We start from the raw sequence: 19,330 nt of genomic DNA, 5'->3' as shown, positions 1-19,330 counted from the left end.
TGATGACGGGGCACAACGTGGCGGACATCGTGGTTATCCTGAAGACCCTGCCCACCAAGGAGGCCGTGGAAGCGCTCGGGAAAAAGGTGTGTGATGACCTGCGCACGCAAGAGCCCCAGGAAGGTAAGTGGACTGCTTTGAGGGAGCCTTTTTATTTCTTCTATGGTACAATGGTGGTGTTGCTTTTGTAAGTCATGCCGTTTCTCCCTCTTCTTCTTTCTTCTTTCTTCTTTCTCCTGCGAGTCTTTTGTCTTTTGTTTTGGAATTTTCCTCTCTATCTCCCTCTTCTTCTCTCCTTCTCCCCCTCCCCATATCCCTATCCCTGTCCCTATCCTTCTCCTTCTCTCCCCCCTCCTCCTCCTTCTCTCCCCCCTCCTCCTCCTCCTCCTCCTCCTCCTCCTCCTCCTCCACTTCTTTCTGTTCTTCTTTCTCCTCTTGTTTTTTCTGTTCTTCCTTCTCTTCTCCTTCCTTCCTATTGCACACCTATGTCACTCCCTTGTCTTTCTTTTTTTGTTTGTTTGTTTCTTTTCTCTCCCTCCTCTTGTTTTCCCTTTCCATCCTCCTCTTCTTTCTCCCCTGCACACCTCCTCTGTCGCTCTCCTGCTCTCCCTCTCCCTCCTCCTCCTCTCCCTCTTCTATCAACATACGATTTTTATACATTCACATACACCTCTCCCTAATGTGAGACTAACCTAAACCTGCAGTGCTCGTCCTCACAATGCTCCCAGATGACCGAGGCTTTGAGATCAGCAACAGCGAGGCCACAGTGCGTGTTCTTGTGACCACCATCCACCAGAACCTGCGCAAGCTGGATCCTGAGCTGCACCTCGACCAGAAGATCCTCCAGTCACACCTAGCAGCGATCAGACACAGGTGAGACGCCCCACCTGTTGGTCTCTCTCTTTCTCTCGTCATTTCCTATTGTGATTTTTGTAGTTTTTATTTTTATTTTATTTTGTTCCTTATCATTGTCACTGTCACTGTCATTGTCACTATCATTGTCATTATCATTCTTTTGTGATAGGGTATTTCTTAAAAAAAAAAAATTGAATAGTTATGGTTGAAGAGGTTCTTGATATCAGACAGTCATTTAAAAAGTTTCAAAGGAAGGACAAAGCATTAACGGTGAAGTTTTAAAACCCTTAACATTGAGAGTATGAGAATGAAGAATTTAATTCCAAGTCAAATGTTAAATGTTAAACTCATTGTCAGGCACTAGTGTAAATAAATTTTCCACTATCTCATCCTCCTCTCTCTCTCTCTTGCCATTTCAGCCGCTGGTTTGAGGAGAATGCGCACCACTCCACAATTAAAGTACTTATTCGGTTACTGCGGGATCTGCGCGGACGCTTCGAAGGGTTTGAGCCTCTGTCGCCGTGGATGCTGGACCTCCTGGTGAGATCGTTAGGTTATTTGTCTCGTGTTCAAGGGTGATTCGGCCGAGTTGTGGAAGGCTTTGTTTTGGCTTCAGGTTGTAAGGTGCATGAGAAAGTAGGGATGGGTGTGGAACTGTTCCGGATAATGCTGTGCAAAAATGGTTGAAAGATGTATTGCTTCCTGGACATGGAAAGAAAGAAAAAGACAAGAATAGATACCTTATAAGGTATGGTTGTACTGGGTGAGTGAGCTGACCATTTTCTGCAACAAGTATATGGAAAATGATTACAATTTAAAAAATTAATGAATTGCATCATTTTGTTAGGTAAGGAAATTCTCTTTAGTAGTTGTAATAATTTGGTTATGAAAAAAAAAGTAAAAAGTGGAAATAAAAAGTTATAGTGTAAGATTCATTAACACTCCTATCATATTAGAACTGTAAGAAGTTGGAGGGCTGTGGTAAGAGCAACATACAAGTAGGTTACATCCACTTCTATTGAATTGATTGCTGTCATTCCAGAGGAATTGTTAATAAGATGCATGCTGATCTTTGACTCTGTTTTTTTTTTCCGAATTTTATCTGTTCTCCTTTTTCCAGGCGCATTATGCTATTATGAACAACCCAAGCAGACAGGCGCTGCCCATAAATTCTGCTTTCCGCAGATGTTTGCAGCTATTAGCAGCTGGGCTGTTCTTACCAGGTTCTGCAGGTTAGTTCCTTGATCTTTGATATCATTGTAGACATTATTGATCTTTCTCAAAGCCTTTTGTGTAATGACATCTGAAAGCTTGTAGTGCTCTAAATATGACAAGCATTATACATTTGACAAGTAACTGGGGCATAGGAGTTGGCCTTAGTAAGAGGAGCTGAATCGGAAATATGACACACGTTACTCTTAGATCCGACATGCTGTTTGTAAGGAGGGACGGGAAGGTATGCCGTGTTCTATTTACTTGCAGGCATCAGCGACCCCTGCGAGGGCGGGAATATCCGCGTACACACAGCCATGACCCTGGAACAGCAGGACCTCGTCTGTCTCACTGCCCAGACTCTCCTGAGAGTACTTTCACACGGCGGCTACAAACAGATTCTCGGACTGGAGGGCAACTCAAGTGAGAACTTTGGTTTGGTTTCTCTTAACGTTTTTTTTTTTTTTGTTCAGTGAAGAGCATTTTGATTTTAGACTATTCTGTTTACCATGAATTCAATCTATAAGAAGAAATTCAGCTTAAGAAGGCTGTTCTATGACTTGTGCAATAAATTTTTTGCGTTTTCCTTTCTCTCTCTCTTCTTTTATCTGATTAGAGTAAGTTGACCAAGTATATGCACGCGGCTTTCCCTCATTGCAGGTATAGCGAGCGAAATGTCGGTCTGGGACGGCGTTGTAGTTTCCGCCTTAGAGAAGGCCTACGAGAAGCCCCCAGAGCGACCTCCCCAAGACGACGATGGGGACGACATGGACGCCGACGACGACCCCATGGAAACGACAGATAACTAATCGGAATCGGGCTCGGACTTGGTCTCGCGCTTCCCGCGGAAAACGAAGCGGCGAGGGGAAATGAGGGAAGAAATCGACTTGTTTCTCTTCTTTTTCTATTGTTGAAAAGTTGCTTACGTGTGAATTATATATATATGATCAGTTGAAATGCGGAAAGAAAGAAAACGGAAGGAGATGACTTTTTCTTTGACTCCTAGTGTTAGTAGGAGGAAATTTTAGAACAAGTAGTCAATATGAAATGTTTCTGTGGTGGTATGTTTTCATCCCTGTCCTATATACAACTTTTCACTGCCATCTCATGAACAAGGGTCTGTGTTTTTATCATCATTATTATTATTATTTTTGCGACGTGAACTGGTTGTGTGAAGAATCTTTATACAGTGAATTGTGCGAGGAAATGTATCAAGATTTGCAATTTTTTTTTTCTTTTAAATCATACCTTGTATTTATGATGATTTTTTTTTTTCTGCTAACAATTCATATTGAAGTAATAATGTAAGATGAATATTAAATATTTGATTTTAATTAATGGGAAAAAGATAGATTACTATATTGTGACTATGTTGACACCAGGTAAAAAAAATTTTTTTTTAGGAATTTGCTAGGAATATTTTACTCTTCCAGTATTCGAGTGGACTGATAGTATACATTGCGACTGTCGTTTTTTAAAAACAAATATTTTCTCTCTCTATAGTAACTATGAAAGTACATAAAAGATCTGGCATTCACCTGCGTTTACGTTCATTATTTAAAAGCATCGCATGTAGTGTATGATTGTGTAGTGAAATCTGTGACGACTTCTCATATTTGGCAACATATTCACTCTATAGTACTTTACTCTTTCAAATTTACAGCCTGTGTTTTGGCTAGTACAAAAAAAGTAAGTTTTAAAAATATGTCTTTTGGACTAAAGTGATCTTGAAACGGAAGACTTTCTTTGTGACTTCTCTAATATTGGTGTGAGTGATTGATCAGTAAATAATCAGTACAAATATAACTGATAAATGTAGGGTATACAAGGAAAAAAAAATAGAAAAAAAGTTTTTCTCTCATTAGTAACAAAATGTTTTTTTGTTTATTCATTGTTAATTAGCTATTCCAAATGTAAGCTTTACAACGTTATTTTATTAATTTGGATATCCTAAGTTTCCTCCCAGAAGACGAAATGAAAGGTTTCACTTAAGTTTATTGTGTATCATTTGTGAATACGGAAATAGCTGTGAACAATTTTTTTTACTAGTATTATATTACTGCATATATGGAAAATATATTTATTTCTTTTTCTGTGTACTTTCTTATGCTTCTGTGTCTCTTTTTCTACAAATAAAGTGAGTGCTAGTGATAAATTACCTTTTATTGTGAAACCATTGATTTAAAAAAACCTTTTTCTCTGTATAACTTTTCTTTGAAATTATCACATTTACGACGGGTGACGTGATATCACACTATGGGAATATTTTGTTCCCGCCAGATGACGTCCTATCACATGATCTCTCTTTCTAAATACACTTTTTATAGTAAGTTTTGTATAGTTATATAAGTACGTATTCAATAGTTTCATTTGTACATACACATTTTTCTTGACTTGCAAAAATAATGTAAAAAAAAATATATATATATATACAAAAACCACGACTCAACACCCCATATGATTGGGCGGTTGAAAAGCACTCTTGAGATGTGCGACGCAGCAACGCACTGGGAGATCTCTTGCCTGAAGACTGCCTGTCCCCTTATCTTGCTGGCGAGAGCGGCAATAGGCAAGTAATCTCCCCGATGCGAACGGGTTACAGGATTACATGCAGGAAAAAGTTCAATGCACGAAAGTGTGATTCTTCCAGCTATGTCACAGAAACACTGCCTTCCTTCCAACTTTTGAAGTACACTCAATATATTTTTCAAGGGACAGAAACATACAACAGTATTGGATTTTCATATTTTTATTAAAGCAAATGCAAAATTGAAAAGAAAAAAAAAAAAGTAAAGAAAGAAATCAATCATCAAATTGAAAAAAATAAAAAATAAAAAATTTACAACAGAACCAGATACAGTATCTACAAAGACGTCTACTCAGCCTAAACAGTCCAGGCACTGAACTCGCAGCCCAGAGGTAGAACCGACGCAAAACGTATAACAACATTGAAGATTTTTTGACGAAATTGAAAACAAGAACTAGTACAAACATTCAAAATGTGACTTTCTTTTTACTTGTGCTGAATGTCTTTTTTTTTCTCTCTGAGTAATACTTATTTTAACAACAAAAATTGTACAGTTAAATCCATCAATTTCTCCTGGCACTGACAAGAAGAGAATCATATATATATTTTTTACAATGTTATATTCTATACATTCTTATTTCCTAATCCTTAATTATTCCATGCACTTGAGATTCTTTTCCACTCATTTCAAAATTAGTATTTCCCATTAATGCATGTTTTATAGAAAAAAGGGAACCGATACATTTATTTACCTTAAAATTGTGCCATGAGAAAATATGCACGAACAACCGTACATTCTTTAAAAACTTCCGACATAGTTTCACTATATTTCTTTTGCGTAATACACCTAGTAAGAACATCTTAAAAATTTCCTTTTAATTTCCATGAGTATTCTCAATGCTCTCCTACCTCTGGACTTGTTTATGCATAGTTTGTGACCTTCTGTCTAAAAAATTACAGAGAACGGAAAAACAAAAAAAAGGAAAAATGCATTACACCGACAGTAATGCCATAATAATAATAATAAAAATCATTGAGATGCACACAACAAGAAGGAGGGAAATTAGGGGAAAAATGATAGATAAAAAAAGGCACAAATTAATGGCAAATGCAATTGACTGTACAACTGTAAGAAACTTTGGTCTATGGGCACATGGAGACAGTGACACAGGCGTAATGGGGAACCTCCTCCTTTTGACCGCCAAGTTCTTTCACACAGAGATACCCTGTTGCTGTTCGTTGATATTCCAAGAAAACATACTGATTTCACCTGACCTATTACGTGAAAGAAATGAGAGAGAGAGAGAGAGAAAAAAATTATGACTCTCCTCAGAATATTTCAGTGAAAGAACTTCAGCATGTCAAAATTCTGCACAATTAGGGAGCAACGTGTTTTTTCTTCTTTTTTTCCCCCCCCATCCTTATTTTCAACCTTTAAAGGACGAAAAATGGCGAGTCGTTCTCGCGTATGGCAAAAATCATCCAAAAAGAAGAAGAAAGTGTCCGAATAATCCATATGATAGATCACCAAATTTAAACAATCCGAGCTGAAATAATTACGTATCAAATCGACCCCTCAAAGAGTTTCTCCTATCCCGTCCCACGTGAAGCTCTGAACTTCGGCGTCCTTTAGGGGTTGACATGGAACAAGCAGCAATTACTTCTTACTTGTACAGACTGGAGTGTATCCCCTTACGCTGTGCTTTCTGCCGTTGATAAGTGGTGGGACATGGATTGTCAAGATGGCTGCCATGTGGCCTTGCTGGACGCAGGGGGCGGTATTTGCGTGTGGTTACTTCTGAAGGGAGGGACCCACTTGTAAGGTGGGTGTGTAAAAATGATGGAATTTTGCTTTGTCAGAAGAGAGGATGAAGGAAGAGATGTTGGTTTACGGAGCATGACATGATGGGGTGAGGAGGAGGGAGAAGAGAGAGGAAAGGGAGGAGGAGGAGGAGGAGGAGGAGGAGGAGGAGGAGGAGGAAGAGGAGGAGGAGGAGGAGGGAGGAAAGAGGGGAGGAGGAGGGAGGGAAGGGAGGAGGATGAGGAGGGAGGAAAGAGGGGGGGAGGAGGATGAGGAAGGAAGGAAGAAAGGAAGAAAGGAAGGAAGAAAGGAGGGAAGAGGAGGAGGAAGAAGAAGGAGGAGGAGGAGGAACAAGATGAGAAAGAGATGGGGAAAAAAGGAAGAAAACAGAAGAAAAGAATTAGAAGAATACAAGAGCAAAAGGACAAGGCAATAGAGAAGCAAAGGAAAGAGAGAGACCGGAGCAAAGGCAGTGTTCTCGAAGGGGGGAATACCGCCCCCTCCCTTCAGCATGTGCAGGCCACTGACGTCCAGCCTAGAGGAAGCTTCTGGCGACACTGATAGTCATGTCATTAACACATAATCATCACTTTTTCACTTGTAACAACAAACAATCACAATACTGTTAAGTTCTAGGAATCATTTTCTGTTAATATAAGCTTGTGTATTTATCTCCTTTCACATTTCATTATAGTATAAATGCATTAATGCCCTTGAGAGAGTAACAATGGTATAATAATCCTTATAAAAACTTAAAAATTCAATGACAACACTTAAGTACTGATATGCAACATCCCTATTATAACATAGTACTGCTGAAATGGGAACAATCAACACATTTTAATAATAATAATAATAATTATAATAATATATAAAAAAAAAATACAATAATCAAAATCACACAAAAAAAAGATCAAGTTACAAAGATGGACATCAACAGCAAAATGAAAAGATGGATAACATTTACAGTCACAAACAAAGTTTACAAATTACTTATGTTCAAGTCAGGAATTTCAGAAATGGATAAAAGGAAAGGAACTGTTCAGTCAAACACGCACACGCACACGCACACACACACACACACACACACATAAAAGACACATTGCCCAATAGAACTCACAAACAAACACAAACACACACACACACACACACACAAACACACACACACACACAAAAGACACATTGCCCAATAGAACTCACACACACAAACACACACACACACACACACACACACACACACACAACACACACACACAAAAGACACACACACACACATACACATACACACACACACACCTAGTCTTTACTTTCTAGAAAGAAAAACATAATTGAACTTGGAAACATAAACTAGACACCATAGCCTCAAAAAAAAAGGACACGGTACTTAAGCTATAAATTACGTTTTACAAAATCTTATTTCAGCCTAAAGTGAAGGAAATTACATTCATGATTACCTTGGATAAAGACATTACTAAATAAGAGTAAAATCAGTCAATTTGTCTACTCAATTTAGCACAAGGAAACATAATTTTGAAGCCAGTGCACTTTGAAGATTTTTTTTTACACTTCTGCACTGGTTGCAATTGCACCTATTTTGAAGTCCCTATTAGGAAAAAAAAAAAAAAAAAAAAAAAAAAAAAAAAGAAAAAAAAAATTACATAAACAAAATGTTTTGCACACTATCATACAAGTATCAGACATACAACCAGCATGGACAAACACTGACGAAATTCTCCACAGCATACAAGAACTGATAAGGGAAAAGCATTCAAATCGGTGAAGCCTGTCTGCACGTCACCACCAGACACGTTCTTCCTTCCTGGGGAACGTAATGGGATGTAAACCTTACATACATACCCCTTGTGTGAAGAGAATACATAGTCATTTGCTGATAGTCTGTGTGGTTCAGTTGGAGAAAAGAAACAACAAGCGTAAAATGACACTAATAATGTAATTACGAACACATATCCCACATCTTCCTGACTTGAAATATCATAAATTTCCGTAACTGTGATCTTCTCTTCCCAATCCTCAAAACAATAACTGCATTTCATCACGAATATCTACCGTGAAATAACAACATGCATAGAACCTTGCTTCCAATGTATGTACCTGACAACATGACAACATAGCAAGACACGACTCTTGCTGTATGACAATAGACACTGCCCTTATATAAAAAAAAAAGAGAAAAAAAAAAGAAAAAAAAGTTGACAATACATTAAAATACAATAACAGATGACAATGACATAACAGCATATTACAACATCAACATATTCTGAGAACATTCCACCGAGAAACTTTGCCTCTAAGCTGGTGTAGTCTATTACTATTGCTGACTGACTGAGGTAGCTGGATTAAACAACATGGCATGGAATCATTTGGTCAATGGTTGAGCAATGTGGGTTCACAAAGCCTCCAGGGAAGGAGCTGGGACAAGGTGGCAGAATGAAACGCTCCCTGATGTGGCTCACATATCACTTTGCACTTGCTTATATATACAGATACATATGACATATGCTGTATGTGGATGTGTGTACATACATGCATATACACATACATAAATATACATACATACAAACAAATATTTTATATATATATATACACATATATATATAATATATATATATATATATATAATATATATATATATATATATATATATATATATAAACATGTATATGTGTATGTGTGTGTGTGTGTGTGTGTGTGTGTGTGTGTGTGTGTGTGTGTGTGTGTGTGTGTGTGTGTGTGTGTGTGTGTGTGTGTGTGTGTGTGTGTGTGTGTGTGTGTGCGTGTGCGTGTGTGTACACACACATAAATAATGCCATATATCTATATGTATGTACTAAAACCTGTTCATATCACACTCCCACCTTCTTTCCCAAGAGAGAGTCAATGAATCTGAACACGTCTGAGGGAGGGCGGACTCCCCCCCTGAAAGCCCATCGGAGGAGTTCCATCCCCGGCCACTGGGCTGAGCCTCCCCCTCCTGCCCCAACTCCTTCGTATGTAGCTGGCTGGCACTCTTTGCACAGACGCCATATGGTTACTGCTTAACACTTGCACAAGGAATGAAATCAAAACAAAATAAACCAACACAAAGATAAATACAAATTATTAACAGGAAAATTCTTAAAAAAAATAAAAAAAAAGGATGCAAAATCACATGTCTCGGAGTGCTGCTTTCTCAACGGGTCTTGCCTCCTGTGTGTTGAGGTCCCTTCTTACAATCACAAAGAGCATGCTTCTCAGTGCATAGTCTAAAACATCATTCAGTCTCTGCAATGATTCCATTACAATAATGCTCAGAGTTGCATTTCTGGCATCGTAGAAATCTGATAACAAAGTATGTGTCTGTATATGTATCTAACTGTTTAACAACAATGCTTAACAGAACTGATGAAAAAAAAAAGAGTAAAAAAGGTACATTATGTCATACAAGAACAGATTATTTTTTTTCATTATTGGCCAGCCAGCTCACTTTAACCTTAATCTAACGAAGAGTATGGCTCTTTCTCTTTACCTTGTATCTTTTATCTATCCTGTGACAGTCCAACAGCCTCTAGGACACTTGGAGTGTTTGGGAGTCCCTGACCTCCAAACGCTACTCATCTTGGTCGTTGCTGGACTTCAAACAGAAAAAGAAAAAAAGAAAAAAAGAAAAAACAAACAAAAAACTAAAAACACCTATTACCATTCACATTCACACTATTTGTATCTGCGACTCCGTGAGAGATAAGTTGAACTACGAATGCTTTGTTTTGTAATCAACGTGCATAGTGTTCGCTGACACAGATGCACGGGTATGCATATTGTTCTTAACACATGGTTGTTTATCACCCACATCCAATAACTAAAAAAACACATTACACAAAAGATGGTGTTTTATAATTCTGAAATCTTAATCCGAGTCTCTTAATCACACTCTCTTGAGGTAAATTTATAAAATATTAGAGCAAAAGGTTCTGAACATATTCTGCCCTTGCAGTTGAAAGCTTTTTATAGAATCTTGAAGAACCTCTTTTTGAAATTTGTAAATGTCAATCACTGCCTTCTCTTCTATGATAAAATTCACCCAGATAAATTTGACATTCAACAGTTAAAATCAACAATGATCATGGATGTCAATTTAAATCAGCCCTTTCAATGGCTAAAGGTCTGAAGGCCACCAATGAGTGACAGAGGGGTAGTACAAGCACTATAACACATACCATGTTATGGTGTACGGCCACCACCCCTCTTCACCCGCGTGGGACCTGAGTCAGCCCTGGCTATGGCTGCAGCAAGAATCAAGTCCTTAACAGGAGACTCAAGTCCCCCCATCCCCTGCTCATCACAACGACGGTAACATATAGCAGTGGACTCTTACTTGAGCCCTGAGCTGGGCACGACTGTGGGCCATCTGAGTAGAAGGTCAGCGAGCGACCGCAAATCAACGTAGTTTCATTGCAATGCTGAACCAACACAATTTGGTTAGACAACAAGTACACCACTGATTTTAACCAGTGCCCATGGTTCCAGGATCGAGCTGGATTAGAAGCCATAACAAGGGGGAAATGTAAGCAAAATAAGCTAGAAATTGCACAAAATCAATAAAGCTACACCAAGTGTAAACAATTAAGAGATTACAGGCCACATTTAAAACCATCTGTGACTGCCCAATGAACTAATCTGCAGCCGCAGGAAAACTGAAGCGCCTGCTCGTAATTCTGTCCAGATTGAAAATAGGGCCGGACAATCAGTTATCAGAAAATCAGTGGTGTACCTGTCCATCAACTATGTACAAACTGTGTTTAGACCATCAACTGACAGCCAACAGATGAACATATCCTTTTCTTTTCTTAATCGTAACTTCAAATTCAAAGAGTCAAGACCATTTTCAATACAATACTGGTAATTTATTCACTTAATTAAAAAAAAAAAGTAAAACATCTACACCATCTTCCTTTTTCACTTTTCAAGAGATGACCTAAAGAAGTATTCCTAGCCACCTTAAACACTGAAAAATAATCCATGAATACAAGAAATAAGCACACATCTTTCTGTTCCTCTCCAAAGCACCAATACGAGTGAGAGTAAAAATAATGATGAAATAATTCAAAGTGCTTTCTTTGGTGGCCCTTCTTCTTCCAAGGTTCAAGGCCAAACATGTTCACACTTTCAAAATGTTTTGCTTTATTGATGGAGAAGGCTGAACTGAGGAGACTGCTATGAGGATGTGGAGGAAAAATAATAGGAGGAGGAGGAGGTGGGATAGGAGGAAGAGGAGGTGGAGGAGGAGGAAGAGGAGGTGGAAGAGGAGGTGGAAGAGGTATAGGAGAAGAAGAAGGTGGAGGAGGAGGAGGAGGAGGAGGAGGAGGAAGAGGTAGAGGAGGAGGAGGAGGAGGTAGAGGAGGAGAATAAAGAAATGGAGAAGAAGATGGAGGATGAAAAAGAGGAGGAGAATCTGTGGTAGGAGAACGAGTAGGAAGATCAGGGAAAAAAAGAGAGAAAAAAGAACAATTAGAATAAGGATTAGGAGATGAAAAGCTAAAGAGAGAATCAGGAGCAGGAAGAACGTGAGTAATAAGAAAAAGAGTTAAACATGAAAAGTAAGAAAGTAAAGAAGAGAGAGAGATGTCAACAATGTACCATATCTCCTCAAAAAAAAACAAAAAAACAACAAAACTAATCCTGTATTAAGTCTCTGATTTATTATTTTCTAAAGATATAAATAACAAAGAAAATTAGCGAAAAATGTTGAGGAAAAAAAAAAAAAAAAAAAAAAAAAATCCACAACTCACTAATAATAATAATAATAAATAATAACAACTACAAAAGGACTGAATATAGACTCCTACTGATAACCTAACTTGCTGTATGATAGCGGGCAACCCTCCATTGTGTGTTCGTTGGATGTGGGTGATACCGTGGTGGGATATCGGCCTGGGACACATACTGCTGAATGCCCAGCAAGTTGCCAATACTGAAAGCTATTGCGGACGTAATTCCTTATTCATATTATGGTTAAAGATTAAAAGAGAGGGGAGGAGAAACATATATAAATAATAATTATACTTGGGGGGGAAAAAAACAAAAAAATCACCACATCACCAAGTTATTGTTATTATCATCATAACTTGATAAAAAAAAAAAAATCGTATTCATGATCTTTAACCACATTCTGAAACAGCATCTGAGTAGCATGTCTAGACGAACACTCATTCACACTGGCAGTGCTGGTTAACTGAGGGAAGGTAAACAGCTTGCCACACGAAGGTGTCGCAGCGAAAAAGTTTAGTCACACTGACGAAAGAAAGATATTACCAACTGTAAAACGTTGAGAACAAGGCTTCTGAAGCAATTTTCAATTTTTTTTTCTTGTTTTTTTATTTTATTTTATTTATTCATTTCACCCTATAATGAAGACCTGAGTCCCTGACGCCTTGCTGTCATACCTACGAGAAGCTAATTGGGTGTTGGTCACCCCAAGTTAAGAGTACAATACACATAAATCAAGCTCAAACCTACTAATGCAAGCTACAGTTACAGCTATGCCATGAAAGGCAATAAAAATAATAATAAAGAAAAAAATAACGATTAATATTTAAAAAGAAACAAAATGTCAAAAGATGCTTAACATACAAACACGTCACAGTAAAAAGTGGGTTGGAGATAAGACGGCAATTACCAACAGTTGCCCACGGTTGGTCTGAACGAGCTTAAAGGCATCGGTAACAAGTACGGGGTCGTGAGCATAGCCGGTAAGCATCGCCTCTTACCAACCTTCATTGTTATGAGAACTATTGTGGGTCAAGTTTCGTGGAGACCGGCCGTTTTCCGAACGAATGCAAGAAACATTCAACAAGTTTAGCCTCTGTGCAGCTCTGCTTGTTGGAGCGGCCTCCAGTTTATTCTTTTATCTTTTATGATCGGCTATGTAAGGGCACAACAAAACTCCTGATATGGGTCCACTGGAATGAGATACTATGGAGACTTTTGAGGTATAGTGGTTCAACAGGCACTTGCGGAGCTCACCAAGTGTATAGCCTGGGGAGGGCACCTGTAACCGTTGCTCATGCTGCCGAGAGGGGTAGTAGTAGCTATTACGAACACACGGTTGTGGGTGAGAGGGAACATATCATTATATAAAAAGTGCACCAACAATATTATGGAATGTATATAAAAGATATTACAATTATGAATAATTAGTCACCGGAGGAAGCATAGACAACTGGCTGGCAGTCCTGACAATCACAGCGAATGGGCAAACGGCATGAATGGGAGTATGAGCATTATGGGCAGATAAGTAAGTTTGTACTCCTGTGGTTTGCTCCAACCTGGTCTGACTGTCTACAACAACATCAACATCATCATCATAATCATCATCTTCATCATCGTAACTTGAACCTGCAAACCAGAGATACATCTATATATATATATGGAGAGGTCTGTGGCCTCTTGACACAATGCAATAAGAGCACGAGTGCTAGCAGCATGAGCAACAGTACGAGCAATGTCCCCTCCCAAGCCCACCCTGAGCGGTTCAGTCCTTCAGTGACCTTGCAACAAACAGTCCCGTTTAGCTGCCTACTTAGTGCTAAGAAACAGTAAGCTGACTGTTCTTTAAAAACAAATATATCCAAAATATTATTGATCAAGTTGCTGTTATTATCATGGTCATCATTCCTTGCTGCAAGTACCCAGAGTCTCAAGGCCAAGGAGGAGAGCTTGGGACTCCCTCGCATGGCGTCTCTAGGGGGCCGTGCCGCAGGCCAGTGAAGGACTGTTGGTTGGTGGCACAACTGAGGTAGCGTATGGTTCCTGTGTGGCAGTCATAACACCTGTGGTACCTGAGTAAGGTTTTCTTTCTTCTTCTGTTGCTGGGAGAGTAACTTACCCCTATACACAATCTTCTCACGAGTCGTGCGCTCTCCGGGCGCTGCCGAGCTCGTCAGGAAATTCTCTATGAGGTATATCTGCAGCTCCTAACAAGGCATGACGTGCATATGCACCACAACGCGCATATGCAATTCTATTATTAACACCAGCTGCCATGCCAAAATAGTGAGCTTTCGCACCGATAGCAATTCCGTACAACTGTTAAGGCCCCGTGGATTAATAAAAAAAGAAAAAAAAAGAAACTCTTGGGGAGAAATTTTGTGGCTTCCAAAGTGTAGGAAATGGGTCTGAGGTACAACCTACTCACCCGGCTACCACAGGCTTGTAATGCACTTTCTGGAAAGAACTGTGTTAATATGGAAATGCTGGGAAAATACTGGTATGTGGCTGTGCACGTTTGGCAGTGACAGTTAAGAGAACCTTAATCCTAGAGTGATTTTGAAATGCAGCAGTCGGCAAACTGCCTCGCATTTACCCTGAAGAGATGGAAAATTATCTTGAAACCACCTCTCATAAACATGTGGTTCCAGGCAGAAGCGTTTACAATGAACACTGAACCAGAATGACAAAACTACGACACACTTTGAGAACATTTTTCCAACTGTGAAAGGAACATACCCTGAAAAAACAGCTGCATATTACAATATCATTGTAAAATATCATTACCCTGGGAATCTCTGAGCATTTGATGCCAGTTCCAATATAGATTTGAACACACTTCAATAAGTATTCGAAAACTGTAAATACCTTTCCCGATACAATATTCCAATACAGCTCTTACAACATAGTCCGTGATTTCTCTTCATTGCTCGGTAAACTCACCTCCAGCTTGTTCTTCCATATAATTCTTATTTTTCTACTTTTTTCTTTGCTTACTGAGATTTAGGTGAAAGAGAGAGGAAAAGGGAGAGATAATTGGGGGGGGGGGGGGAAATAATCTTATCCTTCCGTCATGAACCATCTCTCTTTTCTCTTACATTCCCACCCCCTCTCTCTCCCTTCTATTCTCTCTGTTACCCTGGTTCGTCGTCGTCATCGCTGGACTCGCTCTTGCTATGCTCCTCTTCCCCCGATAGGAGGCCCCCTAAGCCCACGCGAGAGGGGCCAGGCTGGAGCTCCTGGGAGGTGGTCACGGGAACGCCTGCTCCAAACGACTTGCATTGGAGGTTCACTGAGATGCCAATCTTCTCTTCTGCTAGCTCTGAGAACTGGGCCTTTGGGGGTAGGGGTGCGAAGGGGGAGAAGGAAGCGTTGGGAGAGGAGGGAAGAGGAAAGGAGGAGAGGGGGGGGAGAAAGGGGTTAAGTGAAGAAGAGAATGTAAGTTAGTTTCATGGCACCGGATGGACTCTTTTTGCAGTTGGCTCTCAACATTTGCAAGACGATCATCTGTGAACCTGGCCTAATCATATATCAAAATGTATGAATATCACAAAACAAACTCTTCTGAAACCCCAAAACAATTATTTCCGCCTAGTCCTAAGACCCTTCTTTACCTGCGGCTTACGGTCGTTGGTGGTCATGTAGCAGACACCCATCGTGCGCGTGGTGTGAAGCCAGTACAGGTCGCTCACTGCTCCTTGGGGGTCGTGTCGGAGAATCAAAGCCCCGGCCATCCGTGGATGAACTCCCTCCAAGAAGTCCGACTCTGCAGGAGATAACTAGGGTTTAAGGAATGTTTGCGGAAACTATGTACTCCAAGGAATAATGGAGGAGGGAGGGGGACCAAATTTCTTACTCCCTGATTTATTTTAGTTACCTATCTGTCTATTTTTAGAAGAAAAATAATCCAGAAAATGACAAAGCAACTGAAAAAGAAAAATGAAAAATATAAATTCTTACTTATTTGGGGCTGCCTGGAGTTTGGCATCTTTGTGTTGGAGGATTGGTTAGGGATTTAAATTTGAGGAGAAAAAGGCAGAGCAAGAGAAAAATATGAGGAAGATGATGTAGAAGAAGAAAAAGAAGAGAGAGAGAAAAACAGGAAGGAGAGAAAAAGTCGTAAAGGGTAGAAGGCAGGAAATTAGAAGAGAAAATAAGGGACGAAAAAAAAAAAAAAGGATGAATTGAATGGAAGAGGAACAAGATGAAGAAGAAAGAAAGAAAGACAGAAAAAGAGAGAGAGAGAGAGAGAGAGAGAGAAACTGAAGGAAATAAGAATATAAGATTGATAAGAAAGAGAAGATGAAAAGGAAGAATGAAAAAGAAAATAATAAAAAAGAGAGAAAGGAAGAGAAAGAGAAAGAGGAAGACAAAGAAAGAGATATTCTAAATCCAAAATCTACCCAAACCATACAAACCATACTCCATACGAATCAGCCCTCTTTTTCTCCCAAGCGAAGGACACCCTAACAAGACACCCTATTACTCTCCAACCTCCCTTACCCAAGAAGTGTGTGGTGACCGTCTCAATGATGTTGGAGCCGAGGTGCGGTGAGATGGCTGCCCGGGCGCAGAGTCTGGCGAACATTGTGCGGATGAGGTGCTCCCCACATCCGGTTGTGCTCACTCCTATGCTGACACCACTGCCTGGCACAAAGCAGATCTATAGTTAGTGAGATTTAATAAATCAAAGACTGAGAAAGAAAACGACTAATGACATGAAGAATGGCGATACCACTGCCTGGCGCAAAGCAGATCTATGGTTAGTGAGATTTAATAAACCGACGACTCAGAAAGAAAACGACTAATGACATGAAGAATGGCGATACCACTGCCTGACGCAAAGCAGATCTATAGTTGGTGAGATTTATTTAATCGAAGACTGAGAAAGAAAACGACTAATGACATGAAGAATGGCGATACCACTGCCTGGCGCAAAGCGGATCTATAGTTAGTGAGATTTAATTAATCGAAGACTGAGAAAGAAAACGACTAACGACATGAAGAATGGCGATACCACTGCCTGGCGCAAAGCGGATCTATAGTTAGTGAGATTTAATCAATCGAAGAATGAGAAAGAAAACGATTAACGACATGAAGAATGGCGATACCAATGCCTGGCGCAAAGCAGATCTATAGTTGGTGAGATTTAATCAATCGAAGAATGAGAAAGAAAACGACTAATGACGTGAAGAATGGTGACACCACTGCCTGGCGCAAAGCGGATCTATAGTTAGCGAGATTTAATTGTGAAGAATGGTGACACCACTGCCTGGCGCAAAGCGGATCTATAGTTAGCGAGATTTAATTAATTGAAGACAGAGAAAGAAAACGACTAATGACGTGAATAATGGCACCACTACCTGGCGCAAAGCAGATCTATAGTTAGTGAGATTTAATTAATCAAAGACAGAGAAAGAAAACAACTAATGACGTGAATAATGGCACCACTACCTGGCGCAAAGCAGATCTATAGTTAGTGAGATTTAATCAATCGAAGACTGATAAAGAAAACGACTAATGACACTGCCTGGCGCAAAGCAGATCTACTGTTAGTGAGATTTAATTAATCGAAGACAGAGAAAGAAAACGACTAATGACGTAAAGAATGGCGATACCACTGCCTAGCTAGAAGCATAGAGTGGTGGTGGATTCCTGTGCCAGCTGTTAACTCACGAGGTCGTTTGCAATTATAGGGTCAATGGAAGATGGATTGAGTCAATGTATAATGTTACTAGGAGAGAGAAAATGAATGAATGATCAATAAAGTGTACAAAAATAGTAATAATAGCCAAAGAAAACAAAATCGATGTGCATGGTAGAGACAGGAGAAAAAAAATCATTCTTGACTGAGAAAGAAGAAGAAGAAGAAGAAAACTAAGGTATCTAATTGCCTCACGGCCTCAAGACACCTAAGAGCTCGTGCATACCATCGCAGTTATTCTCTGCCCAGCATCCGCAACCGTAGACCGCGGCCTGGCCCACCCTGCCTGTGTGCTTCAGGAGTAGTCCCCCGCTTGAGACGGCACTTGCTATGTAGCCTGAGCTATCCACACACACTGCACCCACTGTGTCTAGCAAACCACCCTGTTGATCGGAGAAGAGGAAAGTTTGTCAGGGTTGCATTACAATAGTCAAAAGGGTGATGATGATAATATTAACGGTAATAAAAGCTTTGATTACAATAGTCAAAAGGGTGATGATGATAATATTAACGGTAATAAAAGCTTTGATTATTTTGAAGGCATGGTGTTTTTGGGTGGGTACATATTTTTCATCTTTAATGATGCATTCTACGTGATAGGCTCAATAAACTATCAAGAGAGTGAAATAATTGATCTTTCAATCTTAATTCATCAAACAAATCATTATCATAAATCTAAGGTTAAAATTGCCATCCATAAACTGATCAGTCTATTGATTTACATGAGTTATCTCATCATTACTAAACATTCTCTAACATTTCTACTTTAGCTTTCAACAATTAGATCTGTCTACTTTCATTTGCATTCTCAATCTCATCTTTCTTCAGTTCTAACAACGACACGCATCTCTTTCCCTTCACACACATGGTCATTTCCCCCCTCTGTTACGCGAATCTCATTTCCACTCTCAAACTCAATCCCATTTCCATCAGTCCCTTTTTTCTCCTCCCACTTTCTCATCCGCTTTCTGTCGCCTCCGTACCTGCATTTCCTCCTCTTCTTCGGGAAGAGCGTACCTTCTCCTCTTGGCCCCCCCTTCTTCCAATCTCTGGATGTTCCGCAGACTCTCTTCATGGATCCTTTGCGACCTCTCTGTCATGAGAATAGAGAGAGATTGTATGAAGGAGGACGAAAGGATGACTTTCTTGTGAGAGTGAGGGTGCAAAATATAAGTGCCTCATTGTTTTCTTTACAGAACTATGCAGAGCAATACTATATAAATAACTCTAGATATATAACTCAAAAGAAAGAAAGAAAAGACATATTGGTAAAAAAAAAAAAAAAAAGGACCTAAAATTCTAGTTAAAAACAAATACAAAACAAAACAAATAAACAGGATAGTTGAAAGGAAAAAAAAACTTTGCACTCACCAGCAATTAACTCAGCTGGTTCGCAAGTCTCGACGTTGTTGGAAGCAGCCCACACCTGAGCTCCTGAACCTGCCAAGAAACTGCAAAGAAAACACTA

At 39.6% G+C, this 19,330-nt stretch overlaps 2 protein-coding genes across 9 annotated transcripts in view; one reads left to right on the top strand and one right to left on the bottom strand.

Moving 5' to 3' along the window:
* Window positions 1-4,222, top strand: part of LOC122248907 (interleukin enhancer-binding factor 2 homolog) — an 11,613-nt gene extending 7,391 nt beyond the window's left edge. For 4 of the 8 annotated variants that reach the window (XM_086532268.1, XM_043009294.2, XM_043009295.2 and 1 more), the window contains exons 4-9: window positions 1-123; window positions 705-873; window positions 1,275-1,395; window positions 1,976-2,087; window positions 2,338-2,490; window positions 2,728-4,222. The exon at window positions 1-123 is cut by the window's left edge and continues 46 nt beyond it. In XM_086532268.1, coding sequence (XP_086388394.1) covers window positions 1-123; window positions 705-873; window positions 1,275-1,395; window positions 1,976-2,087; window positions 2,338-2,490; window positions 2,728-2,876 — 827 coding nt within the window. In that variant the 3' untranslated portion in view covers window positions 2,877-4,222. The remainder of the gene's footprint in view (window positions 124-704; window positions 874-1,274; window positions 1,396-1,975; window positions 2,088-2,337; window positions 2,491-2,727) is intronic. The other 4 variants (XM_043009297.2, XM_043009296.2, XM_086532270.1 and 1 more) reach the window with 1 other exon arrangement.
* Window positions 4,223-9,846: 5,624 nt separating this feature from the next.
* The window catches only part of Tasp1 (Taspase 1), a 42,097-nt gene continuing 32,613 nt past the window's right edge, over window positions 9,847-19,330 (bottom strand). Inside the window, exons 5-10 of the mRNA XM_043009299.2 lie at window positions 19,234-19,313; window positions 18,846-18,955; window positions 18,089-18,245; window positions 16,662-16,805; window positions 15,773-15,924; window positions 9,847-15,493 (exon numbers count right to left, since the gene is read on the bottom strand). Coding sequence (XP_042865233.1) covers window positions 15,293-15,493; window positions 15,773-15,924; window positions 16,662-16,805; window positions 18,089-18,245; window positions 18,846-18,955; window positions 19,234-19,313 — 844 coding nt within the window. The 3' untranslated portion in view covers window positions 9,847-15,292. The remainder of the gene's footprint in view (window positions 15,494-15,772; window positions 15,925-16,661; window positions 16,806-18,088; window positions 18,246-18,845; window positions 18,956-19,233; window positions 19,314-19,330) is intronic.

Source organism: Penaeus japonicus, unplaced genomic scaffold (genome assembly GCF_977035675.1).
Source record: "Penaeus japonicus unplaced genomic scaffold, GWHDUDI00000001_assembly GWHDUDI00000037, whole genome shotgun sequence".
NCBI classification, from domain to species: domain Eukaryota; kingdom Metazoa; phylum Arthropoda; class Malacostraca; order Decapoda; family Penaeidae; genus Penaeus; species Penaeus japonicus.
The sequence above is the reverse complement of the archived record's forward strand: the minus strand, read 5'-3'. Positions and strand labels throughout refer to the sequence as shown.